This window comes from Stereum hirsutum (assembly GCF_000264905.1).
Source record: "Stereum hirsutum FP-91666 SS1 unplaced genomic scaffold STEHIscaffold_4, whole genome shotgun sequence".
In the NCBI taxonomy this organism is placed as follows: domain Eukaryota; kingdom Fungi; phylum Basidiomycota; class Agaricomycetes; order Russulales; family Stereaceae; genus Stereum; species Stereum hirsutum.
In genome coordinates, this window is record NW_006763134.1 from 1,689,527 (window position 1) to 1,702,584 (window position 13,058).

Below are 13,058 nucleotides of genomic sequence, written 5' to 3' on the forward strand. Positions count from 1 at the left end.
CCTTATGGGATCTTCTGGGTATATAGTGCGCAATTAACAACCAATCCATTGCCGCCATACCCAATTTTTTTTGCTGAAAACAGCGCTGTGACGCTTGTGGTACCACGCCGCATCTCGAGGGATTTGGTCTGTAAACAATCCAAAGAGAAAACATCGCAGTCAAACAATTGCGCAAGGTCTTATCTACAGTCATAACTACTTCAAAGTAGGTTCAGACACTTCCATAGGTACTTGTTCTCGACCAATGCGCTCCAAGTCGTCCGCCTCCAGAGCGATCATTCGAGCTGCGTTTGTACCATCATCTAGGGTCTGTTCTGAGTTTTTTTTTATCGTGACTGTCGGCAGGTCCTTGCATAGCGTCCTGTTTTGACACTGCATGCTTCGGTTGATCAACGAACCCGGGACGCCACCCAACCTTGACCCATCACCAGGTTCAGAGTCGCCATCTTCCTGATGACACCACTCGTTGGCCACCGAACTTTAACGACTGCACTCTGTTGTGATTGGTGATTCCTGGTCGCGGGCTATAATGATTTACACTCACTGTCATATCTAGGTGTCAGGCAGTTCCCAACGTGTCCGGAACTCAGATCACCCCCGTCGATGAGCATTCGTACAGCGTCTTCCCAACTCCTTATGGATCTCAGAGCACGACAGAATCCGATCTTGAGGGGCACATATCCTCGATGTTTCCAGCTCCCACCGAGGTGATTCCGTTAAACTTATTTGACCCTTCAAGCCATCATTCTGCATCATGATTGCTCCTGTGTTCGCACGCCAAATCACCCCCTTCAGAAGTCAATTCAAACACATTCTATCGTTACCATCGATTAGGCCTGCAGCAGAGTGATCATCTCAATCACATAGGCTTCGGCTTCAGGTCTTCGGATATCGAAGTGGGGTCCTTCTTGCAGGGCGATATTGACCATCACCTTCATTTATGCTACATTTTACATATGGGCTGCCGCCGCTTGCGCCAATGGGCTTTCAATGATAGTAACCCATCCAGTCTCATAATCTTCGAACTGCTTTCGATAGTCACTGCATCGCCCGCTGATGTTCGAATCACTCGAAACCGTAGACCATACAAACGACATGCCAATCAACTAGTATCTACTGCGACGGGTCGTTCGCCGAGTAAGGTGACTACTTCGCTAAAGTCTGCACCATGACTCCAGCCTTGACCTTTTCTGCCGAATCCGTCTCACCATCCACTGACTTCGACTCTTCATCTTTACCGTGGTCTTTGGACTGTGCTTCTAGTAACACTTCGCGTCTGTGAAGGAGTTCAACAGGCACTGTACACACAGTCACGAAATATGTTAACGGCGAAACATTAGGGAGAAAGAGGAAGCGAGGACATACCGACAAAGATGACGGCCATGACCCCGAAAGCCCAAGTCGCTGGGAAACCTTTTCGGAACGTGGGTCCATCTGTCTGCTGGAAAATAACGTTTGGTATCCAAGCGTCTGCAGTCGTCGAAGTGATTGTGAGTGACTTTCCCCCATTAAAAGTCGGATTAACAGAGGGGAGCACGTACTGCAAGCATAGAAAACACCGTTCATGGACGCGATGGTGATCGCCCTTTCTTCAGCATCAGAGTTACACACCTGATAGTCGTACGAGTCAGTCTTGAATCGGTACTCTATTTCGAGACGCGGTATGTAAGTGAAGAAGCGCACCTCGTTCGCCCAAGTCCAGAATACAGCGGTCATATACTCCGCAGAGCAAATGAAGAAGGCAGCAAAGCGAGCCTGGTGATTATCAGGCCATACCGCAAGGATGCCATTTCCTGTCCATTGAACGAAGATCTACCCAGATGTATTTATTGAGTTGAGTTCGTTGACAAACCAGGATAGTCACTCACGAGAGGGCAGAGGATCCAATAGAAGCGATTACGGGTAAGATCAGACCCGAAGCCCTAGAGATAACCAGGGAAAATAATGCATATTCATCAGTGCGCAGGAAGTGTAGGGAAAGGGATGGGAAGAACATACGTAGATGAACGTCGTAGCAGCTGAGACTAAGTTTGCGCCTGCGGGGATGATATTCCTCTCCGTAACAGAGTATCCCATCGCCTCTGCAACCACACCACATCGCACGATCGACTCAGTACGCCGCAATACACGAAATGCTGCCCAAGAGGTCAAAACGCACTTAGGTAAATGGCGAAGTAGCTATTGGCCTGGCACGAAGAACCGTAGAACAGATACGCAATGACGAGCAACCACCATTTCCACCTGCCGAACATTTTCTTGAAAAGTGCCGTGGAGACATGACCCGTCACCTCCGTCCTTCCGGCATTGACGGAACGGCGGAGCGCGATTTGACGTTCTTGCTCCGTGATGTACCAGATCTTGCAGTTGGTCGGATAGTCTGGGAGGACGAATAGACAGAACAGCTGTATCCAGCCAAAATCAGAACTCTGAGCGGTTGTGCCTTGTATGACTATAAACGTACGGCGACGGGCGTAGACATAAGTCCACAGATGATATAAAGCCATCTCCAACCCGCCAACCCGTTCCTACCGTCCAAGGTGTTGTAGATAGCCGCTTGCAAGAAACCCGAGACGGCTTGGCCAACAAAACCTGTGAGATGCCAGATTGCGAGACGTTTTGCTAGCTCAGGTTTTGAGTACCTTTAGAAACTCTCAAGTTAGACTAGTATGCCCGGATTGAAGGATTCGAGGAAGAGAGAGAGAAATAAAAGACTTGCCAAGATCCCATCAGAAAGATGATAACGGGAGAGAAGGCGGATTCGAAGAGGCCAACCATGAAGCGGAAGAAATACATCATCCCAGAGGTTTTGGCCCCAGCTTGTGCGAAGGTGAATATGGTCCAACCTAATAAGCGTTTTCACACCGGGAACCTCGTGAATATCCATGTTCTCTGAGAGTAGAAAATACGAGAGAAAAAGGAGGCAACGAGACTGACCGATTTCACAAACGAAAAGAAAGTACGAGGGCCTGACTTTGAGGACAATGAATGAGGCAGGTATTTGCATAATCGCGAAACCGATGATGTAGCAAGCTATGGACACAGTGCTGAGTCAGTGGCATGGAACCATCGAAAACGTGATTAGTGTACGACGGAGTACTCAGGACGTACTGCTCATGTATGTGTATTCATTTCCTTGGATGTTAAGATCCTCCTTCATCCCAGATACGTCTTCGAAAAGTATCGAACGACTCGTAGGTTAATTTCGACGATTGAAGCGATATACATGTAGACAAAGGCTCACAGGCATTGGTTAAATTTGCCTGACTAGAGAATAGAGTCAAACATAATCAGATGTCTGGACAGACGATAGATATTATGCGCACAATCACTCACTCGATATACTTCATAAACTATTACAGGAAACGCATGAGTTACCTCATGCACATCCATCCAGAACCAAATTTGAATTACTGACCCAGCCGAGCGTTGCACAAAGCAACATGCCACAGTCCAATTTCCTTAACATATGCCTCTCCTCCGGTGATTTCAGGTACTGATCAGAGTCCCACAGATAATATAACACCTTCTTCCACGCAGATACATCCTGCGGTGGAGGTGGGGCATACTCCCCTCCAGAAACAGGGCTAGATGAGAGATGTTTCTCAGAAGCCATAGAATCCTGAGCTGAGCGGTCTGTCGTGTACCGGAAGGAAGACCTGAGGAATGAGGCACTCGAGAAGCCACAAGGTCGATGAGAGTCGCCCAGCCTTTAACACCACGAAGAAGTCGAGAAGTCTAAAACCGATATTACGCATTATTCAGATCATCAGCGCAATGACTGGCCAAATGAGGTGGAGTACGATAAGAATGCAAGGGACGAACTTCTGGGTCAGGGAATCGAGCGGCCAGTTCCGACGACCGAGCGATAAGGGCTCATGGCTCGAGTACGCATATTTTACAAGAGGCTTTGCCCTTGGCAGCAAACATTACTGAGCAGGCTAATATTCACCCTTGGAGTGGACATTGATGAGAGCGTGCGTAGGTGTAAACAAGATAGCGTGGGGTGCCGATGATTGTACCTGGAGCAGTAGCATCCAGACTTAGTGGAAAGTCAGAAGATCATCCCGTGACTGATTCATAAAAAAAATCGTAGCATATAAATACCGAGTTGAAGGTTGATGCTAGTCATGGCCTGGATGGACGTGGACTTGACGTGGACGAAGTCAACAACCTTTCCGAGTCTGTGCTCGCGGACAACCCCGGTCCCGGGTTAATGGCGAAGCGATCAACGATCGGATGGCCCCCCAACAAATCTATGTAATCTAATCTAATCTAATCTAATCTTTTTTTCGCTCTGAACAACGTTAACATCTTTCCATCTCCGAGTCGATGCTCTTCTTTTTCCTTTCTGAATGGCATTTCCAAAGCTCTGGTCCAATTGTCTTTTGGGTCCCGTCTTGAAACAGCATACCATGGGCATTCCTCTCTATGTGGTTTGACCCCCCACATATCACGCTTGTTCATCGACAATCATCTGGTCTGGTTTTTGTCGGCAAGGACTTATCGCAAAGATAGCTTCCTTCGTCTATGTTCTCATGCATCCGTGCTCCGTCTCATGTTGCGGAGGTCCATCCCGCAATGATCTTGAGAGAGATATCATCGTCATAATTGACGGACCAAAATACAAGCCTTCTCCCCATGTTAATCTCTGAGCATCTCTGGTTCTTCTTTGTGCCACATACTCATCCCCACCGCTAAAGCTGCCAGTTTACCAGCCTGTCCACTCGTCCAATCGACACCAGAATCGTCATGTCTTTACCCGCAAACTTCAACGAACATCTCGCTCAGGCGAAATCCGTCGTGCGTCCCAACCTCGTAAAACAGCGCATGCAATCCGGTCAGATCGCGCATTCGCTTGGCCTACGCATCGTCCTCAGCACAGAGATCGCGCTATTGGCGGAGAGGGCTGGGTATCATGCTGTGCTTATGAACTTGGAGCATAGTGCGACTGGGCTGGAGACCATGTCTGCGGTTTCGACGGCTTGTATGAATGTAGGGTGAGTTTGTGGTACAAAAGATCTAGAGAGAAGATACTGATGTCGGTGTGTTCGTGTATAGGATCACGCCTATGGTCGTAGTGCCCACTAACTCTCCAGAATGGATCTCTCGTTCTCTTGATTCGGGTGCCCAGGCCGTTATCGTACTGTGCTTTCTTACTTTTGGTATTACCCGTTGCACTCATCATTACCTCTCACTATTAGGTACCGCATGTCAGCACTCTCGAAGCCGCCCTTGTCTGTGTCAAAGCCGCAAAATATCGACCCATAGGCGAACGCAGCATGACCATGCTCACTCCTCTCACCCAATACTCTACCGGAATACATTTCAAGGCTGTGTCAGAGGTGTCGAATGATGCGATTCTGATCATGCCAATGATTGAGACGAGGCAGGGAGTAGAGAACGTAGAGTATGTCCAAGTCTCTCCGTCTCGGTTCGGTAACAGAATGAATTGACACTGGCCTTTATCTGTGTTTATAGGGAGATCGCAGCAGTTAAGGGCATCGATGTCCTGTTAATAGGTTGCGGGGATCTTTGCGTCGAGTTCGTTCCTTCTTGTAGTCCCCGCTTTCGCTTCCCCACTCATATGAATATTCCTATGTATTAACAGCCTGGACATTCCTGGCGAATATGACAACCCGACGTTCCATTCAGCGGTCGCGAAAGTCTGTGCAGCCGCTTCTAAAAATGGGATCTTCGTCGGCTTTGGAGGGCTGGAGACTCGAGCAGATTTGATGGAGAAGTTCACTTCGGAGCACAGTTGCGCTAGGTATGTTACTCCCTCCGCTCCTTGGTGGCCACTCTGCGACGACAATGATGTACATTGCGCTGACGGTGGTGTATCCAGATATCTTATGTCAGGACGAGATATTGTGCATCTATTCAATGGAATGAAAGCGCAGTGTAAGCAGTTCGAGGAGATGAATGCGAAATTGCAGGCTAAGGGGTCGTCTTGAATATACTCCGATGGCTTGCTAGCGTATGAGTAAATGTATGATTGTATGTTTGGACTTGTATGAAGTATTCCGTCGCACATATCCTAAGATCCGAAGTTCGCTCCCACTCAACGCTGAGTTTTCAGTAGTACTTAGCTTGACCAGATGAAAGGTGAAGGACGCCACAAAGACAATGCCATAATGACGTCGGATCTAATCGGGCCACGCGGATGTCATCCGAGTGGCATGGCAAGTTTATCCTATCAACGTCCACCATACCCATTCCCATATCTGAGCATGTTCGGGATAGATGAGTTCAAATTACCGTGAACACAAGGTCTGATGCATCTCTCAACTTACCACCATCATCCGGACATAAGGGACTGACAGGATGTCGCCGACAACAGCCACGGATGAGCGGACACCCCTCATCCACAAAACACAGACTCCAGACCAACTCAGTCGTTCGCACTTTATCATTCTCTTGAGTAAGCCCACTACTCTTTACTTGCTCTCATACAGGCACCCCAACTTTGAATTTGGATGAATCACAGCTGGTCTCTGGACACTCACATTCATCGGCTCGCTTGACGGCACTATTGTCGCCACCCTCATCTCTCTCATTGGGTCCTCCTTTGAAGCCCTCCAGTACTCCTCTTGGATTGGCACTTCATATCTGCTTTCTGTATGTTACAAGTCTATGCTCTCCTGCTCATTTTCTTATAATAATCATAAAGGTATGCTGCTTCACTCCGCTTTACGGGAGGTTGTGTAATATCATCGGACGAAGGGCTTCCGCGATACTCGCTGGGGGATTATTCGGCATTGGAACGGCGCTATGTGGGTTTGCGCGTAGCATGTGAGCAATACTTTTGTTTCTGTTGCCTCAAAGCGAAAAGAGTGCTAATTGAATATGCGTGTGGATCCGGTGCATATTACTGTATAGGAAGCAACTGCTGATATTCAGAACGTTGGCGGGCGTGGGTGGGGGAGGGATGGCGGTAGTTGGGAACGTGATCGTTAGTGATGCCGTGCCGTTGAAGAGTAGAGGAATTTACCAAGGATGTGAGTGGACTCTTTCATTTATGTCTGGCGACTCCAACCTACGCAAGGACAGTCGAGACCAAGCTAGACCTAAGGTATTGTTGTTCGTGATCAATGTGCATGATCTGGCAAGTTAGTCGTTAAGACCGTCCAACCTCCTTGCTTATGGTCATCACAGCGATAACATGGACTTCTCGCAAGGGCTCATGAGTGCCGTCGTTTTCAGAACTTGCACACCGAATTACGCTGGTCATTGACGTTTTTCTGTGATTCTTACAGTCGCCAACCTCCTGTTTGCTCTCGGAGGAGCTATCGGCGCACCCCTAGGTGGATGGTTAGGTGACACAATTGGCTGGTGAGCTCTTCCATTCCTATCCTTTCTCACCTCCATCTCACCGAACATATATCGTCTGTTCTCAGGCGCGCAGCCTTCCTGATACAGTCCCCTCTTCTCCTCGCCGGACTCATTATCGTCTACATCTACGTCCGCGAGCCCGCCTCATTCCTCTCCAGTTCCTCCTCATCCACATTCTCCAAGCTCAAACGCATAGATTACTTGGGCAGTCTCACGCTCGTGCTCACGCTTGGGAGTTTATTGGTAGGAATGACGGTCAAGGAGTCGGAGGGCGGAAGCACGAAAATGATGGTTGGGTTTTTGGTTGCAAGGTAAATTCACTTGGTTATGGATGCGAAGATGGAATGGCTTGGTTGATCGGTTGAATGTCCGGTATGCAGCGCAGTATTTTTGGTGTTGTTTCTGCTTGTAGAAGTCAAATTCGCGGTCGAACCTGTTATGCCTCTTTCGCTGCTCAAGAGGGTACGTCCTCTGTTCTATCCCATCCTCTTGACGTCTGTCCCAAACCATGCTGACATCATTTATCGACTCAACAGCGTAACCCATGCTTTGTCGCCTTGGTCCGTGTGACACACTTACACGAGTATTCGGAAAGACTGACTCACAGCTCAAACCCAACAGAACAATTTCCTCATCGCCTTCCTCTCCTTCTCAACTGTGCGTTCGCACACTTACTTGCCAAGAGGATAATGGATCGAGCTGCTCACGACGTCGTATCACACGATCACAGGTCTACAACGTCCCGCTCTACTTCACAGCTGCGCGCCTTCGCTCCTCGACCGACGCAGGCAGACATCTCATCACAAACTCACTCTGCGTTGCGGTTGGATCTCTTCTCGCGGGATGGTACATGCGCAAGAGCGGTCTGTTCTTCTCTCCTTTCATACCCGTCCTATCTTCTTACTTGTCTTACACCTCTCAATTCCACTCTCGTGCGATTTGTGCGTCCTTATGTGTGACAGGAAAATATTGGTGGTACGAAGTCTGCGCAGCGGCGGGAATCGTCGTTGCGAACGTCGTGCTTGCTTCGTGGAGCGGGAAAACGCCGGAGTGGATATTGTACATCACGCTTATGCCGTCCGTGCGTCTCCTCCCTACACTGTCCTCATCCCCCCTCTCCTCCAGTCAATGAAGTAGCTGACTGATAAGCAATACGTGGATGATTGTTGAATAGGGTTTCGGATTCTCAACCGTGCTCACCACAACACTTCTCGCACTCTTCGCCAGCGTACCGAGGGAACAGATCCCAGTCGCCACTGGAGGTCAATCCGTCTTCTTCTCTGTCCACACACACTCCAACGCTAACAGATTGCGATTTCTATCAACAGTCTCGTATCTCTTCAGGACAACGGGTCAGGTGCTAGGCGTATCACTAAGCTCGACATTAACACAGAGTCTACTGGCTAAAAATCTTAGGGAGAGGATCACCGTGCCCAACGCGGACGAGGTGCGTCATATCCTTCCCTCTACTCCCTCTCCCTCTACTTTTCAATCTCCTCAACGGCAAAACGACCAACTGACCGACGATCTCATTCCCCGCATGACGTCCCAAACAGATCATCTCCAAAATCCTCGACTCGACGGCCTACATCCGCACGCTCGATCCAGAGCTGAGACGCATGGCGACGGACAGCTGGGCGCAGGCGCTCAAAGTCGTGTTCACGGTGCAGATCGTACGTGCCCTTCCATCCCTTTCCCCTTCCCTCCCCCACTTTCCAAGAAACAATTCTCACTGATCATTGATTTGCTTGTTTGATCCACGAACGACAGGTCATAGCCGTCCTCCTCCTCCTAACCCTCCTCCCCATCAAAGAATACCCCCTCCCAGATAAAGTTCAAGCACCCACAGCAGCACCCACAGCCTCCGACAGCCAAGGTCAATCATCTACGTCCGCGTCCGCGTCCACATCTGGGACTTCGACTCCTAATCAGCTGCAGGGTAAAACGAATGGTAGTGAGGATGTCTAGGGTGTTACGAGGGGTGGAGGGGTAGAAGGGTAGAGTGCCACAGGGGCGGTGGAGGTTCTACGCACACGCGTAGATTGGGCTCCGGCTTAGATAGAGTACTTATTTACGAGTACGAGTGTGACCTATGCCAAAAGCACATTGGAATCCGTCCTCTCACGATCTTGATCCGTAAAAGAAACGATCGCCTTCGCACATTTATATATTCATTAGACGTACAAGATCCATGGAGGAAGTGCAAGAGAACAAGAGCAAGAACATCGCGTATTCGTAAGTTCATAAGTACAGTATTGAACAATATATAACACGCAGTGAGGTTAACAGTACTGAGTGGTGAATACCAGTAGGATCTGAGAGCAAGCTAGGGTACAATAGGCCGGTAGCAAAAGAGGAAACAGATAAATAATTACGACGGGAGTACGTGTCTAGATCACAAGAATAAATCGAGACGGTAAGAAAGGTCGGGTAAGAACGACAGATCATAAGACACAAATCCAACAAGAAAGAGAAACGAAAGAGCGCGCACGAGCGACGGATATCGATACAGAAAACAAACGATCACATCTCGCTCTTAATAATCACACTAAAGCAAGGCTCGCAGAACGGATTATTATCCCTCACGAAGAACGACGGATCCTCAAACGGCCGCTCGCAGCTCTGTTCCACACACACAAAAGACACATCCATCAGCACCTCTCCACCTCCACAATGACGAAGGCGAACGGAAAATGAGTCGTGGAAAGGGTACTCACCGCACACACAAAACACCCCCAACACCACTTCCCCCCCAACGCCTCCACCGCCTCATCCCCCGCCCTAATCGGCCTCCTACACCTCTTACACTTCGGGCTCCGCAGTCTCACATGACACGCCTCGCAGTACGGATATCCGTTATGCACAGTGAAGCCGACGTCGTCGTCCTCGAACGCTCCGTCGCCCGTGAACGTCAATCCACCACCCCCACCACCACCACCTGCGGCGCCGTGGTGTTTCGGGTTGAGGAAAGGATCGCCGCATTCGGAGCAGAAGAAGTGTTGTTCGTGATACGTCCGTTTCCCGAGCTCGGGGTCGTCGAGCGTGATGAACCGTTCGTCGACGATCGCCGTCTTGCAGTGATAGCATTTCGGCGCGTAGGTCTGCGTCATGGGTCACACATCACACACCACACATCAGCACATCGTCAACAACGCATCCGGGGACTTCGAAATTAAGATTAGGAAAGGGCGGAACGACTACTCACCTCATGATAACAAAAATGACACCAAGCCTTCCCGCCACCCTCGTACGAACTCACATACTCCAACAACTCCCCGCACTCGTTACATTTAAAACACGCAGGATGCCACCGCTTCCCCATCGCGCTCACGATCCGCCCGACGATCGCGCCGCGGCAGCCTTCGCAGGCGAGGCCGCGTTTGGAGGGGGTGGTGGATGGTGTTGTTGATTGAGGTTGGTTCTGCTGAACATGGGGTGGAGGCTGAGGGGCGTGAGAGTGAGAGGGATGTGGACGCCGGTTAGAAGACGCGGAAGGCTCGTCGATCCCACCGACGTTGATCGACGGAATCCCGGGCCCCTCATCGTCGTCGTCGTCTGGCATCCCAGGAATATTAATCTTCGGAATCCCAGACACGTTGATCTGTGGGCCTCCTCTCCAATCCTCTTCATCGTCATCAGGCATACCGGGGATGTTGATCTTCGGGATAGACCCTGACCCTGCCGCCGAGCCAGAACCTGAACCAGAGCCTGAACTGGAGCCAGAGACGTGAGGTTGAGTTTGAGGTTGAGACGCAGGAAGCTCAGGGACCGCCTTCCTCTTCATCCCACCCGCGCTCTGTGGCATCGACGACGAACCCGAACCCGACGCATGAGGATGAGCATGCACCGACGAACCCGACGGACCTGCAGACGCAGACACAACACCCGAAGTAGAAGGCAACGGTCTTCCCCCGCCCTTCATATTCGAGCCGAGTCCCTGCGCCTGTGGTGTGCTCGTCCTACCACTACCACTGCCGTTATGGTTATAAGAATGTGGAACCGAACCCGAACCCGCACCCGACCCCGAACCCGAAGCCACAGGGGCAGGCGAAGGCGTCCGCGACGCCACAGGACGCGGCGGCGCGTCGTCCAGATCTATAGGATAGTTGGAATTCGCCGGGACTCGCGTCCTACTTCCCCCACCTATTCCCTTGCCCTGTGCCATCGTCGTCGTCGTCGAAATCTGAGTGGTAGGAGTTGGACGGGTTGGTGTCGTCGGAGTCGTCTGCCCATTCGTCTGCCCATGCCCATTCGCGTTCGGATACCCATTCGCATTCGCATTCGAACCATCCTGAAACGCGCCAAATATACCAGGCGAGGGTATATTGAACGGGAGCCTCTGCTTGTTCGGAGTGCTCGGAGCAGGAAGCGCACGACCAGACGACGCCATGCCTCGTGTCGGACTCGGGGTCCTCGAGGTCGACGGCGTGCCTGGTGCGCGGGGGAGAGGGGGGACGTTCGTCGGCCAGCGTTGTTGTTGTTGTTGTTGTTGTTGTTGTTGCTGCTGTTGTTGTTGAAACTGTTGCTGTGGCGTAGCACCCGGACCCGACGACGCGAACGGACTCATCGGCGGTAGATTCTGACCTTGGCCCTGCGTCTGCGTCTGTATTTGTGCATCATCGACCGTAACCCGTCTTCCCATCCCCCTCGCCGGACCTAACACATCCCTTTCCCCTCTCGCATCCCATCCTTCTCCCCTACCGCTTCCGTCCATTTTATCCCTTCCATCCATTTTATCCCCTCCATCCCTTCCATCCCCATCCTGTCCCCCGTATTCACGTCCACACCCATCACCCTCCTCCTCATCCCCCTCCTCATCCCCAAAAGACGCCGAACTCGCCGAACTCGCGCCATCCCGTCTATGTCTCGCTTTATGTCTATCGATCAACGACCTCGACCGTTCGGGAAGATCGCGGATGCCGTATTGTGGGCTTGGGGTTGGGAGGGGGTTTGTGGATTCGGTATGACCTGGAATTTGACCTGGATGGCCTGAGAATTGAGCCGGGGGTTGATTGTGAGCCGGGGGTTGACTGTGAGCTGGGAGTCGACTTGGACCAGGACCAGGACTTGGCGTCGGGCTCGGACTCGGGCTCTGACTGGGCGTATGATACGCCGTCGTTGTTGTCGTTGTCGTCGTAGCGGACGGAGCGGGCGACGGCGAGGGTGCAGGGGACCTCGATGCTCCTGTCGGCGGGTACGCCGATGTGGATGTGGATGCTGACCCCGACCCCGACGCCGATGCTCCTGTCGGCGGGTATGTTGAGGTCGACCCCGACCCCGATCCCGATGCTGACGCCGGTGCGAAACGCGCCGCCGGACTCCCCGACGCCGGATGACCCTGGCTCCCCGACGCCGGATGTCGCGGCGGAGGCGGCAACGGCTGTGCTGACGACGACGAAGACGAGGACGGTGAGGAAGAAGTGGGCGTGGTCGTGAACGAATAACGCGAGGGCGAGGACGGATGGCGGGGTGGAGCTTGGGGGAGGGTATGGTGTGCTATTTGTGCTATTTGAGATTGTGGCGGTTGCGGTTGCGGAGGAGGTATAGGGGAGTGTAAGGGAGGGAGTTGTGGAAGTTGTGGCGGAGGGAGTTGTGGGGGTTGTGGTAGAGATGGAGATGGTGTAGCAGAGGTGGGAGCAGAGGTTGAAGCCGAAGCGTACGCATAGGTATTCGAAAGCGGCGATTTAACGGGTACGGGTACGTGCGTAGGTGAATCCGGCCTAGAC

The 13,058-nt window shown here is 51.5% G+C and overlaps 4 protein-coding genes across 4 annotated transcripts; 2 read left to right on the top strand and 2 right to left on the bottom strand.

Annotated features, from left to right (window-relative positions):
* Positions 1 to 1,090: 1,090 nt before the first annotated feature.
* Positions 1,091 to 3,613, bottom strand: STEHIDRAFT_94253 (MFS general substrate transporter; the record flags this gene model as incomplete). The annotated part of the gene is made up of 12 exons (XM_007301977.1): positions 1,091 to 1,298; positions 1,366 to 1,470; positions 1,542 to 1,611; positions 1,684 to 1,812; positions 1,869 to 1,922; positions 1,999 to 2,081; positions 2,159 to 2,402; positions 2,462 to 2,623; positions 2,713 to 2,843; positions 2,935 to 3,030; positions 3,109 to 3,168; positions 3,433 to 3,613. 12 exons carry the CDS (start codon positions 3,611 to 3,613, stop codon positions 1,147 to 1,149), a joined length of 1,467 nt encoding a protein of 488 aa, XP_007302039.1. The 3' UTR covers positions 1,091 to 1,146.
* A 1,136-nt stretch (positions 3,614 to 4,749) lies between these two features.
* On the top strand, positions 4,750 to 6,026 carry STEHIDRAFT_167038 (Phosphoenolpyruvate/pyruvate domain-containing protein; the record flags this gene model as incomplete). Its single annotated transcript, XM_007301978.1, has 6 exons — positions 4,750 to 4,997; positions 5,059 to 5,140; positions 5,202 to 5,407; positions 5,479 to 5,541; positions 5,609 to 5,767; positions 5,846 to 6,026. The coding sequence occupies 6 exons, from the start codon at positions 4,750 to 4,752 to the stop codon at positions 5,952 to 5,954; spliced, it is 867 nt and encodes a 288-aa protein (XP_007302040.1). The 3' UTR covers positions 5,955 to 6,026.
* A 287-nt stretch (positions 6,027 to 6,313) lies between these two features.
* Positions 6,314 to 9,300, top strand: STEHIDRAFT_167039 (MFS general substrate transporter; the record flags this gene model as incomplete). Its single annotated transcript, XM_007301979.1, has 15 exons — positions 6,314 to 6,421; positions 6,488 to 6,618; positions 6,671 to 6,792; positions 6,880 to 6,998; positions 7,257 to 7,332; positions 7,398 to 7,643; positions 7,713 to 7,794; positions 7,869 to 7,892; positions 7,954 to 7,989; positions 8,063 to 8,195; positions 8,295 to 8,413; positions 8,507 to 8,594; positions 8,661 to 8,779; positions 8,889 to 9,005; positions 9,103 to 9,300. Exons 1-15 carry the CDS (start codon positions 6,325 to 6,327, stop codon positions 9,298 to 9,300), a joined length of 1,707 nt encoding a protein of 568 aa, XP_007302041.1. The 5' UTR covers positions 6,314 to 6,324.
* A 184-nt stretch (positions 9,301 to 9,484) lies between these two features.
* On the bottom strand, positions 9,485 to 12,800 carry STEHIDRAFT_119887 (uncharacterized protein; the record flags this gene model as incomplete). The annotated part of the gene is made up of 3 exons (XM_007301980.1): positions 10,538 to 12,800; positions 10,050 to 10,433; positions 9,485 to 9,954 (listed from the first exon to the last, which is right to left on the bottom strand). Coding segments are annotated over exons 1-3 (1,786 nt in total), but the record flags the coding sequence as incomplete, so codon positions are not given.
* Positions 12,801 to 13,058: the final 258 nt, after the last annotated feature.